At 48.0% G+C, this 26,912-nt stretch overlaps 1 protein-coding gene and 1 long non-coding RNA gene across 2 annotated transcripts; one reads left to right on the top strand and one right to left on the bottom strand.

The window, feature by feature from the left end:
* Snta1 (syntrophin alpha 1) lies at positions 1-26,912 on the top strand. The gene is made up of 8 exons (XM_070007062.1): positions 1-420; positions 3,914-4,099; positions 18,729-18,933; positions 21,601-21,808; positions 21,944-22,074; positions 23,772-23,968; positions 26,029-26,216; positions 26,321-26,912. The coding sequence occupies exons 1-8, from the start codon at positions 117-119 to the stop codon at positions 26,411-26,413; spliced, it is 1,512 nt and encodes a 503-aa protein (XP_069863163.1). The 5' UTR covers positions 1-116; the 3' UTR covers positions 26,414-26,912.
* Positions 7,306-16,398, bottom strand: LOC138817319 (uncharacterized). The gene is made up of 3 exons (XR_011368804.1): positions 16,314-16,398; positions 8,965-9,049; positions 7,306-7,453 (listed from the first exon to the last, which is right to left on the bottom strand). It is a non-coding gene; the product is annotated as an uncharacterized lncRNA (long non-coding RNA).

The following is a 26,912-nucleotide window of genomic DNA, read 5'->3' as shown; positions in this document are numbered from 1 at the left end:
TAGGGTGGCTGCTGGCCCAGCCGGGCCGGCGCTGCCCTCTGGCCGGGGTACGCTGTGGGAGCGGCCGGGCACGGCGGGACTGGACGATCGAGGCGGCCCGGGGGCTCGAGGCGAAGATGGCGTCCGGCAGGCGCGCCCCGCGCACGGGGCTGCTGGAGCTGCGCGCTGGGGCGGGCTCGGGGGCTGGCGGCGAGCGGTGGCAGCGGGTGCTGCTCAGTCTGGCGGAGGACGCGCTGACCGTGAGTCCCGCCGCCGACGGCGAGCCCAGCTCCGAACCCGGCGCTCCACGGGAACCGGAGCTCAACGGCGCCTCCGAGCCCGGCGCGGCGCCTCCGCAGCTGCCCGAGGCGCTGCTGCTCCAGCGGCGCCGCGTGACGGTGCGCAAGGCCGACGCCGGCGGGCTGGGCATCAGCATTAAAGGTGGGCGCGGGGCGTGGGGGGCGCAAGGTCCTGGTGTCTGGGGGCCGCCAGGGCACACCGGGAAGTTGGAGTTGAAGGCCTTCTGTCCGGGGCCTGGGGGATCTGAGGCGATGGAGGGCGCGGAGAGCACGCCGAGCGCCAAGGTCGGAGCGGCTCTCCGGAGTTGAGATCTCGGGGTGGACACCGAAGGCTCAGGAATGGAGGGAGTGAGGGCGCACCAAGGGCATGGGGGGGAGTTTTGTTTGGGGGCATGGGAGTCTGGGAGTGGCCCCCACCCAGAAAAAAAAAAAAAAGCAGATGGGCTGGGGTGGAGTTGGGGGGAGGGAGGAGGATTTGAGACCTGGGACACTGACTGTTAGGACCAGAAGTATCTGAAATGCAACCAGGGTGCCTGGGGTGAGTGTCAGGGTTTGAAGTCTGGGAAGCACCGGGGTGGATAGAGGTGGGTGGAGCATAGGCCGGGTCACAGATAAGGGACCAGCAAGGACCCAGACTCTTGAAGCTCCTGAGCCCAGGGGTAAAGTCCCAACCACTGACGTCAGGAGTCTTCCCATCTCTGCCCATTTCCACTAAGCATAGAATGGGCAGGATGAACCCCAGAGTTGCCATTCCTTCTTGAAAGCTTTGGGACCCTAAGACCCATGGCCTTATTAACAAAGATAATTTTAGTGTTATTATTAAATTGTTGTACAGAAGGGTTACCATTTCATAAGTTAATAAGTACATTTCCTTTTTTGGACAATGTCACCTCTTCACTTTTCCTAGTCACCCTCCTTCTCCCCCTCAATGACCCTCTTTAGGATGTAGTCAGTCATACTGTTTTAAGTTGAGGGTCAGTCACTATATGAACTTGGATGTCATTTTCCCCATCTCTGAATCTGTTAACTGAAATCTGGTTGATAAATGTTTCTGTGAGAGCTAGGGTTTGCCCTGCCAGCAGGTGCTTGGTTAATTATCACCATTAGATGAGGGGGAAAATGGAGGACAGGAGGGACTAACCAAGCTTAAATCTCTGCACACCCCAGCTGCTCACTATTCCTTCCATTTGCATGTCAAGGGTGTCAGCTCTTTATCACCTGCAATGTGCTAGTCCCTTCCCAGGCCTCCTGTGGGAGCCTGCTGTGTTTACTGGTGCTCTAGACTCTTGGCCCAGGTAAAGGGTGGGAGGGGGGGGCAGTGATGGTGGTGAATACCATCATTGTGTGCCAGGTGTGGTTGGCTCTGCTTCATTCTGGCAACTAGTGGCGAAAGGTAGGGAGTATAATCTTTGCCTGTTTTTCAGGCAAAGAAACAGACTCGATAAGGGAAAATGCTTTTCCTAGCGTCACAGAGTGAGTGGCAGGACTGGGATTTTGAATCTTCACTATCACAACACTGTTCACCTTGAAATTACCCAGTGGCTGGTTCTTTTCAGTGGCAGAGCAATTCCCAGGCAGCTAACCCTGAATATCTAAAGGAGGAAATGGGGAAAACAGAAAGTAGATAACAGTCTTACCCTCAAACTCTAGGGTAGAGCAAAAGACCAATCCAAAAAATTGTATCAGAGTAGGAAGGAACAGAGAACATATAGAATTGCATTTGGCAGATGAACAGATGGACTCCTAGAGGAGCTGCATCTTCCAAGGTTACACATAGTTCATTTTTACATCCATACTTGTAGATGGGTATGATGATATATTTAGGAGACTTCAGAGAAAGTACCAACTCCATCCAGTTCCTTGTGGATGGGGACTGGGCTTCTGTTGCCAAGGTAACCTCCCCTCTAGAGTCTAGCAAGAGTCCAAGGGGCTTGAACTCTGGGCCTGGGTGCTGTTCCTAAGCTTCTTTTGCTCAAAGCTAGCACTCTACCATTGAGCCCCAGTGCCACTTCTGGCTTTTTCTGTGTATGTGGTACTGAGGAATTGAACCCAGGACTTCATGCATGCTAGGCAAGCACTCTACCACTAAGCCACATTCCCAGCCAGAATCCCTTCCTCTTTTAGGCCTGAAGTCATGAGCAAACTGTTGGGCCTGTATGAGTCAGGAAACTCTCCCTAATACCAGCTGTGCCAGCAGCTGGTTGTGTAACCTTGGAGCAATGACCTCCTACTCTAGTTCTTCATCTTCTGAACTGGGAGGATAGACAGGAGTGGGCTCTGTGAGGGGCTGAGTGTTGGTTCTGAAGCCAGGAGACTTAGGTTCCACTGCTGGTATTGCCACTTACTAGTTGAGTGACCTTGGACAAGGGGCTTGTCTCTGCACTTGTGTTTCCCTGGTAGGAAACAGTGTGCTAGTGTGATGATGTGTTGTAAAGAGGCAAGGAGACAACTTTGGAAGCATTTAGCAACATGCTCAGCACTTGCTGAAATTAGTGTGAACTAGTTATTTTATTTTATTTTTTAATTTAATTTAATTTTATTTGTGAACATACTGTACAGAGGAGTTACAATTACATGGGCAGGATAATGCGTACATTTCTTACCAAGCATTGCAGCCTCCTCCTTTGTTTACCCTTCACTGAACTAGTTATTTTAAAGAGGCATTTATTATTATTTAGCAATAAAGCAGTTATATAAAATGGATTATTTATTCTATTTTGTGTGTGCATCAGTGATACAGAAAAGATGAACATTTTAAACCTCTAGAATTTAAGGCCTTAGTTTCCAGTCTAGATCCTGGGCTGTAAAATTTTGTGCTTGCTGAAGAAGTCTCTAGGGCCCCTAGTAGGCACTGACTTCTACTTTAGTTCCAGATTGGGGCATGTCAGTGGGTTCCCATGTTGTGGTGGAATGACTTAAAAATCCCAAATATTTAAGGAAAAGTTCTTGAAGCACTTTGTAAGTTACTCAATTACTGGTAAACACCTAAATCATTGGCCCCAAAAGACCCAGGGCCCAAAGTAGAGCATTAAGAATTTATAAAAGGGGCTGGGAAGGTGGCTCAGTGGTAGAGTGCTTGCCTTGCAAGCATGAGGCCCTGGGTTCGATTCCTCAGCACCACGTGAGCAGAAAAAGCTGGAAGTGGCTCTGTGGCTCAAGTGGTAGAGTGCTAGCCTTAAGCCGAAGAGCTGAGGGACATTGTCCAGCCCAGAGTTCAGGCCCCACGACCAAACCCCCCCCCCCAAAAAAAAATTTATAGGGGTTGGGAATGTGGCTTAGTGGTAGAGTGCTTGCTTAGCATACATGAAGCCCTGAGTTCAATTCCTCAGTACCACAGAAACAGGAAAAGCTGGAAGTGGCTCTGTGGCTTACGTGGTGGGGTGTTAGCCTTGAGCAAAAGAAGCTCAGGGACAGTGCCCAAGCTGAGTTCAAATCCCAGGATTGGCCAAAAAAAAAAAGAACTTATATGTTTCCGTAAGTCTAGTATCCCAAACTTCTAAGTTTCTATGAGGATCTCTTCTCTCCCAGCATTGGGCTGGGCACTGAGTGAGCCCTAAAGAAGTAATCTCAATTTGTGAGACTCCCAAGCTTTGACACCTCTGCCTCAGTTTCTACCTCCTTCTGTGTCTATGTAGGGGGCCGGGAGAACAAGATGCCTATTCTCATTTCCAAGATCTTCAAGGGCCTGGCAGCTGACCAGACAGAGGCCCTCTTTGTGGGGGATGCTATCCTGTCTGTGAATGGTGAAGACTTGTCCTCTGCCACCCACGATGAGGCAGTGCAGGCCCTCAAGAAGACAGGCAAGGAGGTGGTGCTGGAGGGTAAGTACTGTGGCCCAGAGGGTCGGCCCATCTCCTTCTGGCCTCAAATGGCCCCAGCCTTGAGGGATAGGAGGTAGGCAGCGTTCAAAACCCTATCTGGAATCAGCAGGGAGTGGTGAAGAGAGGCTGGCACAGACCTAAGCAGATCTTGTTTGCATTTTGTGTCTCCCACGTATTGGCAATGTGACATGAGGCAAGCACTTCATTTTCCCTGAATCTTCATTTCCTCACCTGCAGAATGGCCATGTTGTTCCTGTCCTGAGTTGATAAGATGGGGACTAAAGGTCCCAGGCAGAATGAGCTATCCAGTGAGGGGTTCAGGGAAGGAGGAGAGGCTGGAAAGTTCTTCTAGCTCCTAAGGGCACGAATACCCCTAGATTACCCTCATTTGGGAGAAATTTGGTCAGTACATAGCAAAACATCTTTCCACTAAGGAAGAGAGATCGATTTGTTTTCCTTTTTGTTTTGCAGTACTGGGGTTTGAACTCAGATTCTCACACTTAAGCAGGCACTTGAGCCACACCCTCATCCCTTTTTCTTCCAAGTTTTTTTTTTTGTTGTTGTTGTTGTTGATTGTGGGGTTTGAACTCAGGCACTTTGTGCTGTCCCTGAGCTTTTTCACTCAAGACTAGCACTCTTCCACTTTGAGCCACAGCACCACTTCTGCTTTTCTGGTGGTTAATTGGAGTCTCATGGACTTTCTTGCCTGGGCTGGCTTTGAACTGTGATTCACGGATCTCAGGCTCCTGAGGAGCTAGGATTACAGATGTGAGCAACCAGTGCCCAGTGCCAATTTTTTTCAGATAGGGTCTTACATTTTTTTCTCCAGGACTGATCTTGGACAGAGCTCTTTCTCAGATACTTGCATATCATGTACCTGAAAGTAGACATGGTCTGTCATGCTCAGCCTACTAACTTTTTTGCTAGCCCTGGAGCTTAAACTCAAGGCTAGCACTCTACAATTTGAGCCATAGCACCACTTCTGGCTTTTTATGTTTATGTGGTACTGAGGAATTGAATCCAGAGCTTCATGCATGTTAGGCAAGTACTCTACCACTAAGCCATATTCCAAGCCCCACAGCCTGCTAACTTTTGCCTGACCTGACCTCAGACCACAATCTTTCAAGTATATACCTTCTTATAGTAGCTGAGAGTATAGTTGTGAGCCACCACATCCTTCCTAAAGATGAGAGCTTTGGGGAATATTGGTTGGGTGACTTTCTCCCCAGTGCTTTCACTGTGTTACTTGAGTCTCATCTGTGTCTTCACTGAGTGTCACCTTCTCTGAGCCACAGTTTCCTCCTTGGTTATGATAGGCCTCTTGCTAGGGTTGTCCCCTATCTGCCTTTTGCCATCTCTCTCAGGAGGTTTTTGCTTAGCTCAGCCCGTTCTTCAAACTCTATTCTGTCAGCTCCGGAAGCCATAGGGGCCTGAGGAATGTACCTTTGGTTCATTGCCCAGAATGGCCCAGGGAGGTGGCTGGGGCTAATAGAGAATATCAAGGCCAGCAAAGCTACTGAGCTGAGTCCCAGGCCCAAGCCTGCTAGGTGATTTCCCCACAAGGATATCCAAGAGGCCATAGAAGCAAATAGGCTGTAGATCCCTGGGTGACCTTTGGCATCCTGTGACTGTAGATCTCAAGCCCCACTAAATTTTGTTTTACTTTATTTTTTACATTTTAGGTGTGCCTGAAAATGCTATTGATACATTTTCTTTTTCTTGACATATGCCAGGCGTCAGTGGCTTCATGCTGTAATCCTAGCTACTCAGGAGGCTGAGATCTGAGGATTGAGATTCAAAGCCAGCTCTGGCAAGACAGTTCGTGAGATTTCTTATCTCTAATAAACCACTCAGAAAACCAGAAGTGGCGCTGTGGCTCAAGTGGTAGAGTGCTAGCCTTGAGCTGAAGAGCTCAGGTACAGTGCCAGGCCCAGAGTTCAAGCCCCACGACCTACAAAAAAGAAAAAAAAGAAGAAAAAGGTTGACTTTAGAGTATCAGTCTTTAGTAGCCTAAATCTCTTTCTCTCTCTTTCTCACTCTTTCTCTCTTGCACATGCATACACACATACACATGCAAACACACATGCGCATAAACAGAGTTTTCATTTTTTTTCCCTTGTACTACTGGAAATCAAACCTAGGACCTCCTACCTGCCAGGCAAGCAGTACACTACTGAGCTACATCTTCAGTTCCCTCCATCTTTTTTTTCTTTGTCAGTTGTAGGGTTTGAACTCAGGGCCTGGGTGCTGTCCCTGAGCTCTTTCACTCAAGGCAATCTACTACTTTGATCCACCACTTTAGGTTTTTTGGTGGTTCATTGGAGATGAGTCTCATGGACTTTTCCTGCCTTGGCTGGTTTCAAACCGATCCTTAGATCTCAGCCTTCTGAGTGGCTAGGATTACAAGCATAAGCCACCAGCTTCTGACAAGAGCACATTTCTTTTTGGGTCCGGTTGTGGGGCCTGAACTCTGGGCCTGGGCACTGTCCCTCAGCTCTTCAGTTCAAGGCTAGCCCTCTACCACTTGAGCCATAGTGCCACTTTCAGCTTTTTTTTCTTTTTGCTTATGTGGTGCTGAGGAATCGAACCCAGGGCCTCAGGTATGCAAGGCAAGCGCTCTACCACTGAGCCACCTTCCCAGCCCGCACATTTCTTTTTGGACAGTGTCACCCTAGGTTGTTTTTTAGATAGGGACTCAGGCCAGGCCACAGTCTTCATATCTCTGCCTCTCAAGTAGCTGGGATTACAGGCTTATACCACCCTGTCCAGCCTTTCTCTGAATGTTTGACACCAAAACAACTCTCTTTTCTCTTCTTCACCTGTTTTTAGAAATTTATTCATTCATTTATTTGAATGGCTTGCTTTGAACTTGCCAGACTCAAATCCTTCTGCTTTACCCTCCTAAGTTCCAGGATTATAGACATGTACTACCAAGTCAGGTAGTTGAAACATCTCTTGACATTAGGAACTTATATCCAGTCCTTCCCTCTAGTTGATGTACTGTGTTCCTTCCCCAATAAACCAATAAATATTTTTAGACACCTACTTCATACCTAGTGTAGAGAACAGTGAGGTTAGAAGCTAAACCAGACTCAAGCCCCTCCTGGATGGCCTATCTGGAGGAGGAAGGGGTAAAACACCAAAACTTTCCTTTATAAGCAATGTTTTAATATCAGTTCCTAACCTCCAATTTGCTCTGTGATAAATCATTGTCACTTTGGGCAAGACCCTTGTGTTGTTGATGCCCCAGTTGCCCTCCTGGTTGAGATTAGACTAAATCAGTGATGACTGATAGGTGTCATTGAAGCTCCACTGGTGGCTTCTTTGAGTTCCATATTTGAAGGACTGGGGGGCCTAGTGTGGGTGCAGCAGAGAGAAACTAGAATCGATTAACAATGCTTGTCACAGAAGCAGCGGAGAGAAGGGACAAGTGTCCCATCTCAGGAGAGGGTCTCTAACTCTTATGTTCTCAGACTTTTTTTTTGTCAGTCATGGGTCCTGAACTCTGGGCCTAGGCGCTGTCCCTCAGCTCTTCAGCTCAAGGCTAGTGCTCTACTGCTTGAACTACAGCACCACTTCTGGCTTTTTCTGTGTATGTGGTGCTGTGGAATCGAACCCAGGGCCTCATGCATGCAAGGCAAGCACTCTACCACTGAGCCACCTTCCCAGACCTTGGCTCAAGAATTTCTAAGAAGCTTGGAGGATAAGAGGATACTGGACTGTGCTTGTTCTTGAGACTGGGAATTTGTGGAGAAGGTCAGAGTATGGTAGTTGCTCAAGTCTGGAGCCAGGGTTCTTGGGAGCCTCTCAGAGCCTAGATTTCCCACCTCCCCCCAACCCCCAGAGCCACTGGGCTAACCACATTGTTTAGAACCTCCCCACCCCCAAACCACTCCCAAGACCACCTCCAAGGAGCTAAGGAAACTGGCCTGTCCTTTGGATCTGAACTTAGTAAGATAGCTGAGCTTCTTTTCTGGGACTTGGGGTTTAGTGGGTAAAGAATCCCTAAAATGTCCTAGAAGAAAGGTATCACCTGTAAACTCCAGTAAACTTTCAGAGCCGTCTTTCTCTGATCTAAGTTGAGGGCTCAGCTAGGCTTCTGCCGCCCCATTCTGCCTCCTGAAACTTTTCCTCAGCTAGTGCAGGGCTTTATACAAGTGTTCTGTGCCTGTTTGACAAGAGCCTGTGCACAAGCTGGCAGCCAACACGCCCCTGTCTGCTGCTTAGAGAGGCCCATTGTGTGTGTGAGTCTTATGCCAGGACCAGCCTGGGGCCTTGGAGACGACTCTGGGAAAAGAGAGGGATAGCTATGAAGAAAATGCCTTCTCTCGTTTCTCCTCCAGCATTGCTGCATACAGTGACTGTGACAAACAGTGAGCCTGCCATGCATTGAGAAATAATACTAAAGGGCAGCAAATACTAGTCAGGTAAATTCAAGTGCCTTTTACACAGTAGGAAAGGTACGTTTCATATACAGATTAGATTTTGTTTTTTGTTAATTTTGGTTGGTTGTTGGGCTTGAACTCTGGGCCTGGGCACTCTCCCTCAGCTCTTCAGCTCAAGGTGTGCTCTACCATGTGAGCCACAGTACCACTTCCAGTTTTCTGAGTGGTTTATTAGAGATAAGAGTCTCACAGACTTTCCTGCCTGGGCTGGCTTTGAACCTCAATCCTCAGATCTCAGCCTCCTGAGTAGCTAGAATTACAGGCATGAGCCACCAGTGCTCGGTGGTTTTTTGGTTTTTTGTTTTTTTACCCAGGACATTGCACTTGCCCGGCAAGTGCTTTGCCACTGAGCTACATTCCAGCTCACAGATTAGATTTTTAATAGCTATAAACCAAAATGATAAGTGTGGTGGTACCCACCTTTAGTCACAGCTACTGGTCACTGAGTCAGGAATATTATTTGGGCACTAGAGATGGAGGCCAGCCTGGGTAACATAGTGAGATCCTGTTACCAGGGGAAAAAAGTATACAGTATCATGTAAATAAATATGTATGATAACAGGAAGCACAAAGAAATAGGAAGGATTACATCCTCATTTTACAGACAAGATTATCAAGGTTTGTTGAGAATAAGTAAGTTCATTAAAGTCACAACTAAGAAATTGCATGGCCAGGTGCAGTGACTCATACCTGTAATCCCAGCTACTCCTGAGATAGAGATCAGGAATATTATGATTCAATACTAGCCTGGGCAAAAAGTTAGAGAAGTGGGCACCGGTGGCACATGCTTATAATCCTAGCTACTCAAGAGGTTGAGATCTGAGGATCGAGGTTCAAAGCCAGCCTGAGCAGGAAAGTCTGTGAGACTCTTATCTCCAATAAACCACCAGAAAACTGGAAGTGGTGCTGTGACTTAAGTGGTAGAGTGCTAGCCTTGAGCCAAAGAGCTGAGGAACAGTGCCCAGCCCCAGATTTCAAGCCCCACGATGACAAAACAAACAAAAAAAGAGAGGGGCTGGGAAGGTGGCTCAGTGGTAGAGTGCTTGCCTTGCATGCATGAGGCCCTGGGTTCGATTCCTCAGCACCCCATAAGCAAAAAGAAAAAAGCCAGAAGTGGCGCTGTGGCTCAAGTGGTAGAGCGCTAGCCTTGAGCTGAAGAGCTGAGGGACAGCGCCCAGGCCCAGAGTTCAGGTCCCATGACCGGACCCCCCCCCCAAAAAAAAAAAAAAGTTAGAGAGATACCCACCTCAACTAATGAAAGCCATACATGGTAGTACATGCCTGTTGACCCAGCCACCTCACAGGAATGTAGGAAATATAAACAGGAGGGCCATGGTTTAGGCTAACTTGGCTACAAGATTCTATTTGAAAAATAACTGGAAAGCCAAAAGGACTGAGGGTGTGGCTCAGGTGACAGAGCATCTACTTAACAAGTATTAGGCCCTGAGTTCAAATCCCTGTACTGAAGTTGGCACCTTCCAATTCCAAGTCTCTCTGGTTACAGAGGCCATGATGGATAATACCTACTAGTAGCCTTGTTTGCAAGTAATACATGCATGTCAAGTGGCAAGGCCAATCTTTTTGTACAGGTACTTTTGTTTATGTTATCCATACAGATAGACTGGGCATTCAAGTGTTTAAGATGTCTTTCACATGGCAAGATTTTTGATCACCATTGCGTCATCATCAGTTTTTCAGTAAACTGGGAGAGAGAGAGAGAGAGAGAGAGAGAGAGAGAGAGAGAGAGAGAGAGTGTGTGTGTGTGTGTGTGTTTCCTCGGGATGAAACGAAGGGCTTTGAGAACGCTAGGTAAGCACACTACCACTGAGATTTATACACCCCTCAGCCTGGAAGGTGTCAGAGGGCAGAAACCATGTGTCAGTGGTCTAAGTGGTCTTGGAGCCCAGGCCTGGCCCAGGGTCCACCACATCTATGCACATTTGGAGATGAATCAGTAGGGTACACTTCTGACCTTTCTTATGTTTCCTATAACCTTCCTTTTTCTTTTCTTTTCTTTTTTTTTGCTGTTCATGGGGCCTGAACTCTGGCCCTGGGCACCGTCCCTCAGCTCTTCAGCTCAAGGCTAGCGCTCTACCACTTGAGCCACAATGCCACTTCCAGTTTTTTTCTGCTTATGTGATGCTGAGGAATGGAATCCAGGGCCTCATGCATGCAAGGCAAGCACTCTACCACGGAACCACCTTCCCAGCCGCATCCTATAACCTTTCTAACGGCAGTTGCTTTCCTAAATGGTTAAGAAGGCACTCAGAGCTCACACTGCACTTGATGGACTCCTGGATTTTTCTGTGTTGAGTGCTTAGAACTCTATGCCAGCCACTTGGTGCCTCTTCCCCTGGGAAGATGGATGGCAGTTTGGCTTCATGCATTACCAGCTTCCAAAGCAGAATGTACAACATTTGGACCCACCCTGTTTGGCTGAGCTGAGTGTTCTGTGCTCCAAAGGTGTCCAGGGACTCCAGCCCCACCACTGGGCATGAATGAAGACCCATTCATGTCACCCATGGCTGCAAAGATCTGTTGTTCTGATCATTGTTCCCATGAAACCATTTATTTGGCTGCATAAACATAACCTTGGACCCTATAACTCCCCACAGACCAAACTTGGCTGTTAGGCCTGATCCACAGACCTCCACTAAAATGCCTATGGGTCCCTGGAGGCAGATCTAGTCCTGCCTAGCTGTATGTTCCTGGCTGCTTGTGGTGGAAGAGGAAATACCGATGGTACTAATCACAGTGATAGCATGTGTTATTTACTGAGCACCTACAAGGTGCTGGGCCAGTGTACTGAGTGCCTTCCATATGTTTTTATTGACTCCCCAGTGCCACCCCCATGAATTAGGCATAGTATTAACCTCATCATATGGAGGAGGACACACAATTGTCCAAGGTCACAAACTGGCAGAGGTAGAATTTAAACTCAGATCTCTCAGAAGTCAAACCCGTATTCTTTTTTTTTTTTTTTTTTTTTGGGTCCGGTCATGGGGCCTGAACTCTGGGCCTGGGCGCTGTCCCTCAGCTCTTCAGCTCAAGGCTAGCACTCTACTACTTGAGCCACAGCGCCACTTCCGGCTTTTTTCTTTTTTCTTATGTGGTGCTGAGGAATCGAACCCAGGGCCTTGAGCATGCAAGGCAAGCGCTCTACCACTGAGCCACCTTCCCAGCCCAAACCCGTGTTCTTAAATATTCATATTACAGTCATGTCACCCCTCTGAGGTCCAGCTTATCCATCTATTAAATAAGGATATTAGTCTATCTTACTGAGTTGGTGGAATCAAGTGAAAGTGTGAGAGAGAAATGAACCAACTTGGTAGTTAGTATTTAGTAAGCATTCAACAAATACTTCTCATCAGGGTGCCAGTGGCTCATGCCTGTAATCCTAGCTACTCAGGAGGCTGAGATCTGAGGATCACGGTTCAAAGCCAGCACAGGCAGGAAAGTCTGTGACCCTCTTATCTCCAATAAAACCACCAGAAAATTGGAAGTGGTACTGTGACTCACGTAGTAGAGCCCTAGCCTTGAGCTGAAGAGCTGAGGGACAGTGCCCAAGTCCAGAGTTCAAGCCCCACGAATGCAAAACAAAACAAAACAAAAAACACTTCTCTGCTGAGTGCTCATGACAGTACTAGCTACTCAGAAAGCTGAGATCTAAAGATTGCAGTTTGAAGCCAGTTCATGAGACTCTTATCTCCAATTAACCAGCAAAAAGCTAGAAGTAGAGGTATGGTTCAAGTAGCAGAGCAACAGCCTTCAGTGATAAAAGTCAAGCAAGTATGAGACCTTGAGGTCAAGTCCCAGTATCAGTACTCTCTTTCTCTTTCTCTCTGCCTGTCTCTCTGTCTCTGTCTCTTTCACACACACACACACACACACTAGTTCAAGTCCCAGTATCAGTACTCTCTTTCTCTTTCTCTCTGCCTGTCTCTGTCTCTTTTACACACACACACACACACACACACACACACACACACACACACACACACACACACTAGTTTCTTTCTCCTATTAGATCCTAGAGCTAGGAATTTAGGCTCTTAGAGTTGGTAAGAGCTTCATCTCTGAACCTTGGCATAGATGGTCTGGAATATGGTGGTATATTTTTGAAATATAAGCTAATTAAAAATGTTTTAAAAGGTGATGCACAGAGGGCTTACAATTACATGTCAGATAAAGAGTACTTCTTTTTTGTTGTTGTTGGTTATGGGGCTTGAACTTGAGACGTGAGTGCTGTCCCTAAGCTGTTTTGCCCACGGCCTGGCCCTCTACCACTTTGAGCAACAGCACCACTTCTGATTGTCTGGTGTTAATTGGAGATAAGAGTCTCACATGGCTGGTAGTGTGGCTTAGTGGTAGAGTGCTTGCCTAGCATACATGAAGTCCTGGGTTTGATTCCTCAGTACCACATAAACTGAAAAAGCTAGAGAACATTCTGGGGCTCAAGTGGTAGAGTGCTAGCCTTGAGCAAAATGAGCTCAGAGACAGTACCCAGGCCTTGAGTTCAAGCCCCAGGACTGGCCAAAAGAAAAAAAAAAAAAAGAGTCTCACAGACTTTCCTGCCCTGGCTGGCTTTGAGCCATGATCCTCAGATCTCAGCCTACCAACTGGCTCCCAGCAAGAGTACAATTCTTTTTGGACAATGTCACCCCTTCCCTCATTCTCTTCCAGTTTTTTCCTTTCATCCCTGCCACAAGTTGTTTATGTAGTTCATTTTCAACATAGTGTCCGGGGGTAACACTGCTGCATTTGTTCACTTTTTGATTCTCTCTTTTTTTTGTCATACGGCTTGAACTCTGGGCTGTCCTTCAGCTCTTCAGCTCAAGGCGAGCACTCTACCACTTGAGCCACAGCGCCACTTCTGACTTTTTCCATTTATGTGGTGCTGAGGAATTGAACCCAGGGCTTCCTGCATGCAAGACAAGCCCTCTACTACTGAGCCACCTTCCCAGCCCTGTCTCTCTATTTTTGTGCAAGCTAATTAAAACAGAAATAAAACATAGGGAAAAAATAGGGAAAGTAATGTGACATCTTATGATTATAATAGGGAAAAAATAGGGAAAGTAATGTGACATCTTATGATTATAATCAGGGCTGGTGAAGCAGCTCAGTAGTAGAGTGCTTGCTGTCTACATTCAGGACCCTGGGTTCAATCCATAGTACTGGAAAACAAAACAAAACAAAGTTAAAAGTGAAAACAAAAACCTACTTCACAGTGACAGCCACTGATGATATTTTTACAGACTTCCTTATAGAAAGTTTCCATGTTTGTTTCTACCATTTTTATGATTCAGAGGACTTCATGCTAGGCAAAGAACTCTACCACTTTCTTGCTTTTTTTTTTTTCTTGTCATTTATGGGGCTTGAACTCAGGGCCTGGGTGCTGCCCTGAGCTCTTTTGCTCAAGGTTAGCACTCTACCACTTTGACCACAGTGCCACTTTTGGTTTTCTGGTGGTTAATTCGAGGTAAGAGTCTCAAGATGACTTTTCAGCCTAGGCTGTTTTTGAACCATGATTCTCAGGTCTCAGTCTCCTCAGTAGCTAGGATTACAGGTGTGGGTCACCAGCACCCAGCTGGCTTTAGATTTTTGATAACAGATCCCCCACCCACCTGTAATACTCATGGGCATGGTAAAGGGAGCTGTTACCCCCCAAGCTGTGGCAGCCAGGGCTCTGCTGATCAGCCTTGCGTCAGGCCCGGCAGGATCCAGGAATGGAAACTATTTTTAATCCAGCCTTGCTAGGCCAGCAAGTCCTAAAGGTCATCCCTTTTAGGTCTGTTGGAATCTCACACCTTCTCCAGACTATCCTGATTAAGCAGGTAGGCAGCCTGAACATGAATCTTCACAATGCCTTGCTTGAGAACTAAAATACCAGGATCCATTTTATATAGGCAAAGAAAAGGGCCCAGAGAGACCTCAGGAGTTGCCAAGAGCAGAAATTCAGTGACAGGCCTGATTCAGATCCTTGCCTGTCTGTTTCTATATCCTGCACCCATCCTCTTAGACTGTCCAGGCTAAGAACAACATCATAACTATCGCCACACAGCTGCCTGTTGAAGATCTGTTCTCTCTAGTGGAATCTTTTCTTGGTCACTAGGACTAGGATGGGTTCTGGCTTCCCTCCTTGGCAGAGCTAAAGTCTGTGGGAACTGGGACATCTGTTTGTATCTGCCTGGTTTCCCTAAGAAGGAAACCCATGTATCCATGGGAGCTTTACCAGGTTCCTGGGCCCAGGGCCTAACTGGGGAGAAAATAAACTCCAGGCCATTCTTACAGACTCTAGAATCCTGGCCATGGGCCATGGTGGTGCCCTCAATCCTGGAGGCCACAGCCTCGTGGCAGCCCCACCCTGCCTGGTCAGGTGACTCAGGCAGAAATCAGAGCAGGAAGGAGGCTTTGGACCTGGGCTATTTATGGTCATTCCAGGGCCCCCAGGCCTCCACTCCCCACTCTGGGAGAGGCCACTTGGTTTGTGAAATCCAAGTCCTGCTTCTGGCACCAGCTAGTGTGTTGTCCATTTATAGCATATGCTGTGGGAAAGGAGGAGGACCCAGTTCTGGGACAGTCGGGCTGAGCTGAGTCTCCAGACTTTTCTCTGGCTTCAAACTTGACAAATGTTCATTTGCGAAACCCATAGCATGTGAGACCCCTGCTGGATTCTGGGGGTACAGAAACGAGTCCCATTAGTGCTTCTGCCTGGCTGTCTTAGCTAGAGGAGAGAAGAGACAGTGTGTTTTCTCTTACATTTCACTGGCCAGAGTTGTATCATCTCTCCTTTCTCACATTGACAAGGAAGAGGGAAGCAATGATGGCTATCTTTGACCAAGATGTTCCCCCTCAGTTGGGGAGAAGCTGACTTTCAGGGCTCAGGAGAAAGTGGGGAGATGGTTTTTGTCTGTCAGAGAGGCTGTGATGTGTCTCATGTCCATTGTCCTTTGAGATATAATCCAGTAGTGAGTCCTGGGGTAAGTCATTGCTATAGTAGTGGTGAGCCATTTTAGGACTGATCCCCAAACATCAGAACTAGATTTAGTTCTCTTTATACTACAAAGCAAGGGCTGGTGGAATGGTTCAAATTGTAAAGTGCCTGAGATCCTGAGTTCAAACCCCAATTTAACCAAACAAAATAAAATAACAACAACACACCCTTATTTTCAATATAATTTTTTTCCAACCTCAGTAGGGTTTGTAACTGCCTCCCTCATGCACCTTTGAATGGTCTTTCAACCCGAGGGGTGTCTCCAGCAAGCCAAGAACTGCTTCCCAACCCTTTCCTGGGCTGAACTCCCAGATGGGTCATAGTGGTTGGGCCTTGATTGTAAATGTGAGATAGCTAGCAAGTCAGATGTTCTAGGGAGAAGGTATTACAGTTGAGAGCAGAAGGGAGAATACCCAAGGCTGACTGTAGAGCAGCTGGGGTAGAATGTGGCTAGGGAACAAGAGACCAGTTATCAGATAGATGAGTCTTACCACCTAGATATGTACACTGCCTTCCTAATAGGTTAGGATAGAGAGGAGGAGTCTGTCACCTATCAGAATTGGGAATAGTCCTGGTGCCAGGGCATGTTGACAGCCACTGTTGGGGTCAGTTTCCCTTCTTCCTTGCTAATAGAAGATTGATTTTATTGTGTAGAGACAGGCATAGTCGCTGGGCGCCAGTGGCTCATGCCTATAATCCTAGCTACTCAAGAGGCTGAGATCTGAACATCATGGTTCAAAGCCAACCTTGGTAGGAAAGTTTCTGAGACTCTTACCTCCAAATAACCACCAGAAGAGAGTGCTAGTCTTGAGCTGAAGAGTACAGGGACAATGTCCAGGCCCAGAGTTTAAGCCCTATTACCACCACCACCACCAATAACAAAAAAGAAACAAACAAACAGGCGCAGTCACAAAAGCTGAGGTGTGATTGGTCTGTCACATGACTATTCTATGGATGATTATACCATCATAGTGATGATTGTGCTAGCAGTGGGCACATAGGCCAGTTCTAGCCAATAAGGTGGAAGGAAATGTCTACTTGCAGCTTTATGGATGTATTTACTTTGCTGAAAAGAGGGAGATAGGAAGAGATACTCCTTTTCCTGCTTTTCTCTTCCTACTTTGGGTTTTGTCACATGAGGAATGATTAGTTTGAGTTGTGTCAGCCATGCTGTGGTCACGGGGAAGACCAAGAGAAAGGTCAAGAATTCAGTGTTATTTAGCCCCTGAACCAATCCTGAACTGCCTTCCTCAAGGCTTCTTGGTGAGGAAGTAGAGATGTGGCTCAAGTGGTAGAGTGCTAGCCTTGAGCAGAAAAGCTGAGGGACAGTGCCCAGACCATGAATTCCAGCCACATGACTGGCACAAACAAAAACACTGTTGGCAGACATTCAGTCATTGTCAGTTAAACATACCTAACTGATTTAGCAAGAATGACCAAACTGTTTTTTGTTTTTGTTTTTGTCAGTCGTGGGGCTTGAACTCTAGGCCTAGGTGCTGTCCCTGAGCTTTTAAGCTCAAGGCTAGCGCTCTACCATTTGAGCCAGTGCCACTTCCGGCCTTTTCTGTTTATGTGGTGCTGAGGAATTGAACCCAGGGCCTCATGCATGCAAGGCAAGCACTCTAGCACTGAGCCACCTTCCCAGCCCTGACCAAACTTTTATTAGCAGTCAGCCTTGATTTATAATGGCTACCAGAAAACTGTATGATTGATCACAAGGTAGGCAGAAAGAAGAGCTTATACAAGTGTCATGTTTGGAAAGTTACAAAACCAGAGAAAAGGAAATGGTAATATTAGGTTAAAATGCTTCTTAGACATAAACAGACTATTTGAGTTTCTTAATACTGAAGATGGAAGAATATTAAGGAATATTAAAGATGAAGGTATATATAAACATGAATATAATACTTCATATGCTAATAAATGGAGAGGTAATGGCAAGCAATAAGACAGTGGCAGAGCATTCTCACATTCTGGTTCCCATCTTTGTATTCTTTCCCCTCAGTTGTCTGTTTTCTTTAAATGGCCATCTTAGCTGAAAATATGTTGACAAATGATTTGTATCGAGAATACATAAAAAGAAGCAGGGGGGCTGGGAAGGTGGCTCAGTGGTAGAGCACTTGCCTTGAATGCATGAGGCCCTGGGTTCAATTCTTCAGCACCACATAAGCAGAAAAAGCTGGAAGTGGCGCTGTGGCTCAAGTGGTAGAGTGCTTTAGCTGAGGAGCTGAGGGACAGCGCCCAGGCCCAGAGTTCAGGCCCCACAACTGGCAAAGAAAAAAAAAATGCAGGGCACCGGTGGCTCATGCCTATAATCCTAGCTACTCAGGAGGCTGAGATCTGAGGATCTCAGGTTCAAAGACAGCCCGGGCAGGAGACTCTCATTTCCAATAAACCACTAGAAAACTGGAAGTGGCACTGTGGCTCAAGCGGTAGAGTGCTTGCCTTTAGCTGAAGAGCTGAGGGACAGCGCCCAGGCCCAGAGTTCAAGCCCCATGACCAACAAAAAACAAAACAAAACAACAAAAACCAAAAAAATAGCCATCCTGAAGGTCCAGATCCTTTTTCTTCATTAGTATTTAGTTATGCTACCATGTCTTGCTGCAAAGGGTCCTGGAAAATGGTCTTTCTTTTGGCTGGTCATGTGTCTATAAACCAGGGAGAAGCTGAGTGAATGGATATTGGTAGACATCCAGTGTTTTCTACCCCATTATCCCACTGGGAACTTTAGCTTGGAATAAGATAGTGATATTGGACAGGACTTAGACTCTTTTTTGTGGGGGAGGGTGCTAGCTTTAACTTGCATGACCTTCCTTCCTTCCTTCCTTCCTTCCTTCCTTCCTTCCTTCCTTCCTTCCTTCCTTCCTTCCTTCCTTCCTGTCTCTCCCTACATTTCCCTCCCTACCTCCCTCTCCCTCTTTCTTGTTTTTTTTTTTTTTTTTTCCTGTCTCTCAAGGCTAGCACTCTACCACTTGAGCCACAGATCCACTTCTGGCTATTTTGATGCTTAATTGGAGATAAGAGTCTCACAGAGTTTCCTGCCTGGGTTGGCTTCGAACCGTGATCCTCAGATCTCATGCCTATAGCCAGAATTACAGGCATGTGCCACCAGCATCTGGCATGACTTAGACTCTAAACTGATGATGATGATGTCTGCTGGTAGGTAACTGCTGGCCTTTCTCTTGACCAGTTAAGTACATGAAGGAGGTTTCACCGTATTTCAAGAACTCTGCTGGCGGCACCACAGTTGCTTGGGACTCACCTCCTGCCTCACCCCTTCAGCGGCAGCCATCCTCCCCTGGCTCCCAGCCCCGGAACCTCAGTGAAGCCAAACACGTGCCCCTGAAGATGGCATATGTCTCAAGAAGGTGCACTCCCAATGACCCAGAGCCCAGGTAAGGCTAGGATTGGGAGCACTCATGATGAGAGCCTTGGTGTTCCCTCTGTGTTGTAGAAATAAGCACAGAGTAAGTGCTTAAGAAATAGGCTAAACAGGGCTGGGAAGGTGGCTCAGTGGTAGAGCGCTTGCCTTGCATGCCTGAAGCCCTGGGTTCGATTCCCCAGCACCACATAAGCAAAAAGAAAAAAAGCCGGAAGTGGTGCTGTGGCTCAAGTGGTAGAGTGTTAGCCTTGAGCTGAAGAGCTGAGGGACAGTGCCCAGGCCCAGAGTTCAGGCCCCCTGACCGGACCTCCCCCCCCCCCCCAAAAAAAAAAAGAAATAGGCTAAACAGATGCACGAGTGAAGTTTTGTGCTGGTGTGCTTTGTGTCTCATTTCTTCCTGTGGGCATTTCACATCTGAGCAAGAAGTAGGTTTGAGGAGGAGTCCTGGGTTCAAGACCTGGTTGTTCTTGACCTAGTCTCTCTTTCTCATTGACCTTCTAGACTCTCCATGAAATGAGGTTGTTGGTCTTTTTGTTTTTGTCTGAACTGGGGCTTGAGCTCAGTTCTTTACCTCTTGCTTGGCTTTTTTCACTCAAGACTGGTACTCTATCACTTAAGTCATATCTCCACTTTGGCATTTTTCTGATTTATTGGAGATAAAATCTCTTAGATTTGTCTGCCACTGCCTGCCCCATGAGGTAAAAAAACAGGTGATCCACAGGTCATTTATGGTTACTCTATTGAATGTGCCTTTAAAATTTTTTATTATAAAGCAGTTATACAAAATGTTTATAATTCCTTAAATCAGGTTATGAGTACAATGCCTCTTGATCATTTCCATTCTTCCGCATTTTTCCCTCCTCCTATCCCTACCCTCAAGTCATGTAGTTCAATTTTTCATTAAGTGAAGATGAGGCAGAATTGCTCTTTCGTGAGATTCCTAACACCTTAAGGTTCCCAGCCTGATCCCAGACATTATCCACAGTGTGTGTGTGTTTCTAAATGTGTGTGCACATAGATCACATGTAAGTACAAGTGTGTATTTGTTTTTTTTTGGGGGGGTCCAGTCGTGGGGCCTGAACTCTGGGCCTGGGCACTGTCCCTCAGCTCTTCAGCTCAAGGCTAACACTCTACCACTTGAGCCACAGCGGCACTTCCGGCTTTTTTCTTTTTGCTTATGTGGTGCTGAGGAATTGAACCCAGGGCCTCAGACATGCAAGGCAAGCGCTCTACCACTGAGCCACCTTCCCAGCCCCACAAGTGTATATTTGTATACACTTACATGGGAATGGGGGTAGATTTGTTCATATGTATTTATATGAGGTAGTGGTGATGCTCTACCACCTGAGCCATATCTTCACTTCTGCCTTTGTTGTTGTGCCAGTCCTGGGGCTTGAACTCAGGGCCTGGATGCTGTCCCTGAGCATTTTTGCTCAAGGCTAATGCTCTACCATTTGAGCCACAACTCCACTTGTTTTTTTTTTATAGTTAATTGGAAATAAAAATCTCATATAGACTTTCTGCCTGGGTTGGCTTTGAACCAGGATCTCTGCCTTCTGAGTAGCTAGGATTTTAGGCATGTGCCACTAGTGCCTGGCTCAGTTTTAGCTTTTTGCTGGTTAACTGGAGATAAGATTCTCTTGGGATTTTGTCTGTCAGGGCTAGCTTTGAACCTTGATCCTCATTCTCTGGAGTAGCTTGGATTACAGGTGTGAACTACCCATGCTTGACTGAGATAGGTGGTCTTGATAACTTTGCCTGAACCAGCCTTGAAATCTCAGTCCTTCTGCTTTTGCCTCCTGAGTAACTGGGATTATAATTGAGTCCTATGTCAGCTGGCTCTCTCACATTTTTTTTTTTTTTGGGTCCGGTCATGGGGCCTGAACTCTGGGCCTGGGCACTGTCCCTCAGCTCTTCAGCTCAAGGCTAGCACTCTACCACTTGAGCCACAGCGCCACTTCCGGCTCTCTCACATTTTTGTTGTTGAATCAAATCACAAGGTCAAGCAGAACAGAAATGAACTTCCCCTTTTTGTTGGAGAAGTGGATTATGTGTACAGGCAGAACCTTTGGTGACTTAATACCCTACCTAGGAAAGATATCTCTGCAGAGGTATCTGTCTATCTAGAGACTCTCTAGAGACTTTTATCTATGAATCATTGGTCAGAACTGGCTCACATGGCTAGCCATAGCTGCAAGGGAAGCTGGAAATTCTTCTTTTTTTTTTTTTGGTCAGTCATGGGGCTTGAACTCTGGGCCTAGTGCTGTCCCTGAGCTCTTCAGCTCAAGGCAAGCTCGCTACTTCTTCAGCCACAATGCCACTTCTGGTTTTCTGGTGGTTAGTTGGAGACAAGAGTCTCACAGACTTACCTGCCTGGGCTTGAACCATGATCCTCAGATCTCAGCCTCCTGAGTAGCTAGGATTATAGGTGTGAGTTTCTGGTGCCCAGCTGAGTGTGTATATATTTGTGTGTGTATGTCAGTCTCTTGTCCTTCCATCTCATGAAAACTGAACAATTGTGGCTGGAGTCCTCTGCTTGGAGCCTGGCTCCTGATAATCTTCATGGATTCCCTGTGGTTTCTTCTCATTTGGTGGTGGGTGAGGTTTCTTGGGCCAGATTATCTGGTGGGGCATCTATAACCCAGAGCCAGCCCTTCCCTCTAACCCATTGTGCCTGCAGGTACCTGGAGGTCTGTGCGGCAGATGGCCAAGATAACCTCTTCTTGAGGGCCAAGGATGAAGCCAGTGCAAGGTCATGGGCAAGTGCCATCCAAGCCCAGATTGGCACACTGGTGCCCTGGGTCAAGGACGAGCTGCAGGCATTGCTGGCAGCCACGGGCACGGCTGGGAGTCAGGACATTAAGCAGATCGGCTGGCTGACTGAACAGGTGCCCGCTGGGCCTGGGGCCTAGCCTTCCCCCTTTTTTCCTCCCCTGTTCCTGATACTCCCTCATCACCCTGGTCCCCCTGACCTCTGACCTCTCCCTCCATATACCTTCTTACTACTGCTTTTCTTTCTATAGTTGCCTGGTGGGGGCACAGCTCCCACCTTGGCCCTGCTGACCGAAAAGGAGCTGCTTCTCTACAGTGCTCTACCCCAGACCCGTGAGGCCCTGAGCCGGCCAGTCCGCACTGCCCCGCTCATCGCTACCAGGTACCCATGGGCAGGAGTGGTATGCTACACCCAAGAGTTTGGGGGAGATGGGCCTGAGAAGCTGTGAGCTCCAACCCTATTCTGCCCCCATTTATCCTCCAACTGACCTAAAGTAATCTCTACCCTCACTAGGCCTCAGTCCTCTCATCTGTAAGATGAGGGCTTAGAACAGAAGGCTTTGTGAAGTCTTACTGGTCACTAATTTGTTGATACCTATACCTTGAACTGCATGGTTGAGGGAACACAGAGCTGACCCCAGCAGTCGCTGCCATCACTGTAGAATCCAGCTGTGTGGGAGACAGATCCAGGGACAGCCATTACAATGAAGTCATATTATCCACTTCACTAATTCTGCCTGGCCTGGTCAGGGAAGGCTTCCCAGAGGAGGTGGCATTTGATCTGTCCTCTGATGGATGAGTAGGAATAGGTTGTTTAGGCAAGGGTATAAGAGCATCTTCAGAGAGAATGTCCTGGTCAGAGACACAAGAGGTGTGAAGGGTGTAGCATGTTCCTAGAATTATGAATGTGGGGTAGGCAGCTGTATCCATATAGGAAACAGGGAGAAGGAAGATGGAGTTGGCCAGGTTTGGCCTTTGTAGTGCCTATACAATCTGGAGAAGGAACGCTAGCTTCCTTTTATCACTTGGAGCAGCATTGGAAGGGTTGAGATGGGGAGCCTGGTGACAGGCTGCATTTTAGAAGAAAACCTGTGGCTGCCACGTGGACCTTGTGGGCAGAAGGAGGGAGAGATGGAGAGGGTGGGTGGAGGCAGCAGATGGAGAAGAAAGTCAGCACTTGCAGTGGGGAGCAGGTGGTGGGAAATCTCCTAGGCTATGGGCTTTGCCAGCTGGGAAGGCTGCAGGAGAGAGGGTGGTCTCGGGTGAACAAGAGGCTTGGATCTTCTATCTGGAGCGGGGGCAGTAGGATAGAGGCTGAGTGAGATGCTGAGTCAAGTCCAAAGTAGAGGTCGGGCACTTGGGGAGCATGGAGGAGGGGCTTCTGGACTTGTGGGTTTGCAGCTCAGAGCTGGAAAGTGGTTTCCATGGGAACTGAGAGAGTGGGTAGAGTGAGGAGCAGAGAGAGCCAAGGGTCAGCACTTGGAGGTCTGCTGGCCAGAGTGAGCCCATGCCTGCCCAAGGCCACACAGCAAGTGAGAGTCAGGCTGGCTGGACCTGGGTCCTTCATCCCCAAGGTCTCCCCTTCCTGGGCTGGGCTCTGGTCTAGATGGCAGGAGCTTCCTGGCAGGAGGGATCGTGGACCGCCTGCCTAATCAGGTGACTTGAGGTCCCAGCATGTGTCATGATTTGAGTGACTGAATATAGTGGTGAACAGAGCAGAAAAAAGCATTTCTACCAACACAAGTAAATAGCATGGCATTTCAGGTGCCATGGTGAAAAGGAAGGCTAGTGGATGGGGGGTATCTTAGATAGAGAGGTCACAGAGGGCTTCTCCGAGGAGGGGACAGTGAGGGGTGAGCCAGACTGAGACTCAGGAAGCACATCCAGGCAGAGGGGGCAGCGTGTGCAGAGGAGCCGGGGGGAGGGGGCAGGGTCGTGGGACATGCCTCCTGCCAAGTTGCTCGGTGACCCCTCAGATGTCTTATCCTTGTCAGATGGTAAAAGAGTCACTCTGCTCGGAACTGCTCTCCCCATCCCTGCCCAAGGCCTCCGGCTCAGCCCTCTGCCCTCTTCCCCCAGGCTGGTCCATTCAGGCCCCTCCAAGGGCTCTGTGCCCTATGATGCAGAACTCTCCTTTGCCCTGCGCACGGGCACGCGCCACGGCGTGGACACTCACCTGTTCACTGTGGAGTCACCGCAGGAGCTCGCTGCCTGGACCCGGCAGCTGGTGGATGGCTGTCACCGGGCCGCTGAGGGTGTGCAGGAGGTGTCTACAGGTGCGCTGGGCAGATCGAGGAGCCATTCTGGTGATGAGCCTCTTATCCCCAGAGGCATTCAAGCTTTTGATGGGGTTAGAAAGTGGGATTTGGGGAGGGGACCTGGTAGGTAGTGAGCCTGCTCCCTGGGGTCTTTCTTGATTTGTCTTTGTGGGTTGGCTATTGGGAATAGAGGTAGATAGGGTCAGATAAAATACAGGACATTCAGTTTGATTTTGATTTCAACTTCAAATAAACTGTGATTTTATTTTATTTTATTTTTGCTGGTCCTGGGGCTTGAACTCTGGGTCTGGGAACTGTCTCTGAGCTGCTTTTGCTCAAGGCTAGCACTCTACTACTTAGATCCACAGTGCCACTTCTGGTTTTCTGGTGATTAATTGGAGTTAAGAGTCTCACAGGGCTGGGAATGTGCCTCAGTGCCTCAGTGGCTCAGTGCCTAGCATGCATGAATCCCTGGGTTTGATTTCTCAGTACCACATAAACAGAAAAAACTGGAAGTGGTGCTGTGGCTCAAGTAGTAGAGTGCTAGCCTTAAGCAAAAGAAGCTCAGAGACAGTGCCCAGGCCCCGAGTTCAAGGCCCAGGACTACCAAAAAGAAAAAGTCTTAGACTTTTCTGCACAGTCTGGCTTTGAACTGCAATCCTCATAACTCAGTCTTCTGAGTAGCTAGGATTATAGGTATGAACCACCAGTGCTCGGCTCATGAATACTTTGTGTGTGTGCATGTGCCAGTACTAGGACTCCAACTAAGGGTCTTGAATTCTTTTTTTTATTTTTCTTGTCTTTTTTTTATTGTGAAAATACTGTACAGAGGGGTTACAATTACATGGGCAAGATAATGAGTACACTTCTTTTTTTTTTTTTTTTTTTTTTGTTTTTTTTTTTGGGGTCCGGTCGTGGGGCCTGAACTCTGGGTCTGGGCGCTGTCCCTCAGCTCTTCAGCTCAAGGCTAGCGCTCTACCACTTGAGCCATAGCGCCACTTCCAGCTTTTTTCTTTTTGCTTAATGTGGTGCTGAGGAATCGAACCCAGGGCCTCAGGCATGCAAGACAAGCGCTCTACCACTGAGCCACTTTCTCAGCCCCATGGGTACACTTCTTATCAAGCATTGTAGCCTCCTCCTTTGTTTCCCCTTCCCATCCCATCCTCCCCCCAACCCCTCCAGGTCTTGGCTTTTTCCACTCAAAGCTAGTATTCTACTATGCAAGCCACAGCTCCCTTCCAGATTTTTTTTTTTTTGCTGGTTAACTAGACTTGTGAAACTTATTGACTTGTTTGCCTGGGTTGGCTTTGAACCACAATCCTTAGCTCTCAGTCTCTTGTATAGCTAGGATTGTAGGTATGAACCACTGATGCCAGGCTTGCTTTTTTATGTTTGTGCAAGTCTAAGTTATCTACTTTTTTTTTGTTTTCTTTTTTTATTGTAAAGAGACTGTACAGAGGGGAGTTATCTACTTTTTATATGAAATTTTAAGTGAATCATTCTATACCTTTAGAGAGTAAGCTCTTTTTTTTTTTCAGTCATGGGGCTTGAACTCTGGGCCTGGGTGCTGTCCCTCAGCTCTTCAGCTCAAGGCTAGCACTCTACAACTTGAACCATAGTGCCACTTCTGGTTTTCTGGTGGTTTATTGGAGATCGGAGTCTCATGGACTTTCCTGCCTGGGCTGGCTTTGAACCATGATCCTCAGATCTCAGCCTCCTGAGTACCTAGGATTACAAGCCACCGACGCCCAGCTCCATGACATACTTTATGCCCCCATTGTTGTGGTGCTAGGGTTGGAATTCAGAGCCTGTACAAGTTAGATAAGCATGCTACACCTGGGCCATATCAACCTAAGTAGTCCCCTTCTGCTCACAGCGCTGCCATTAGTGGGACTAGAAGCAGCTGTATGTTCTCTGAGGGCCCATCTTTCTGTATTTCAAGGTGGGAGTGACAGAAGGTGGCTGCACAGGTGTCAGGGCAGTGAGCCTCCCATCCTTTGGGGTAGTTGAACCCTGCTCTGTGGAGCTGGCAGTGTGTGAGGTACCAGCTGTGCCTGTGCCCCCGTGCCTTCCTGCAGCCTGCACATGGAACGGCCGTCCCTGCAGCCTCTCTGTGCACATTGACAAGGGTTTCACACTATGGGCGGCCGAGCCTGGTGCAGCCCGAGCTGTGCTGCTCCGACAACCCTTTGAGAAGCTGCAGATGTCCTCGGATGATGGCACCAGCCTCCTCTTTCTGGACTTTGGGGGTGCTGAAGGAGAGATTGTAAGTGATGGGCTGCCTCTGTACCTTGGGAGTAGTGGAGGGGATACTGTCCTGGAGGCCAGGCTGGACAGAGCCCCTGACCCTTCTCTCCATTCATCCTGCAGCAACTGGACCTGCACTCGTGTCCCAAAACCATGGTCTTCGTCATCCACTCCTTCCTCTCGGCCAAAGTCACTCGCCTGGGGCTCTTGGCCTAGAGATCACCAGATATACTCACCCTGAAGAGGGTTGTCCCTCATAAGGCCAGATCTGGCTCACTGCCAAATGCCTGCTCACTGCTGGGCTGAGGGAAAGGAGAGGAGAGGAGCAGGGGCCTCAGAGACTCAGCCTCTGAGGGAGGCTGGTTTGGTCTCAGGGACCAGGACCCAGACCCAGGACACTGCGGACCTGCCTGTGATGGGGCGGCCTTCCCGCTGCCCACTTCCACCAGTGCCTTTTGCAGAGATATTTTGTGTACACAGAAGCCATTCCGAGCCTGGGACCTGCCTCAATGGGGATCCTGACCCCAACTGACAGCTGGGTTTGGCCCCTAAGCCACCCCCAGGGGCCCCTCTGAAGCTGAAGTGCCCTGAGCCAGCGACAAGAGAAAGAAGAGGAGCCTTTCTGTTCACTTCCCTGTGGGGGACCTGGTTTTTCTCTTCATCCTCTCTCCTCCTTTTATTTGGATAATAAACAGCCTGTGAGCACATAGGCAGA

Source organism: Dipodomys merriami, unplaced genomic scaffold (genome assembly GCF_024711535.1).
Source record: "Dipodomys merriami isolate MVZ:Mamm:240054 unplaced genomic scaffold, mDipMer1.0.p SCAF_7, whole genome shotgun sequence".
Lineage (NCBI taxonomy): Eukaryota > Metazoa > Chordata > Mammalia > Rodentia > Heteromyidae > Dipodomys > Dipodomys merriami.
The sequence above is the reverse complement of the archived record's forward strand: the minus strand, read 5'-3'. Positions and strand labels throughout refer to the sequence as shown.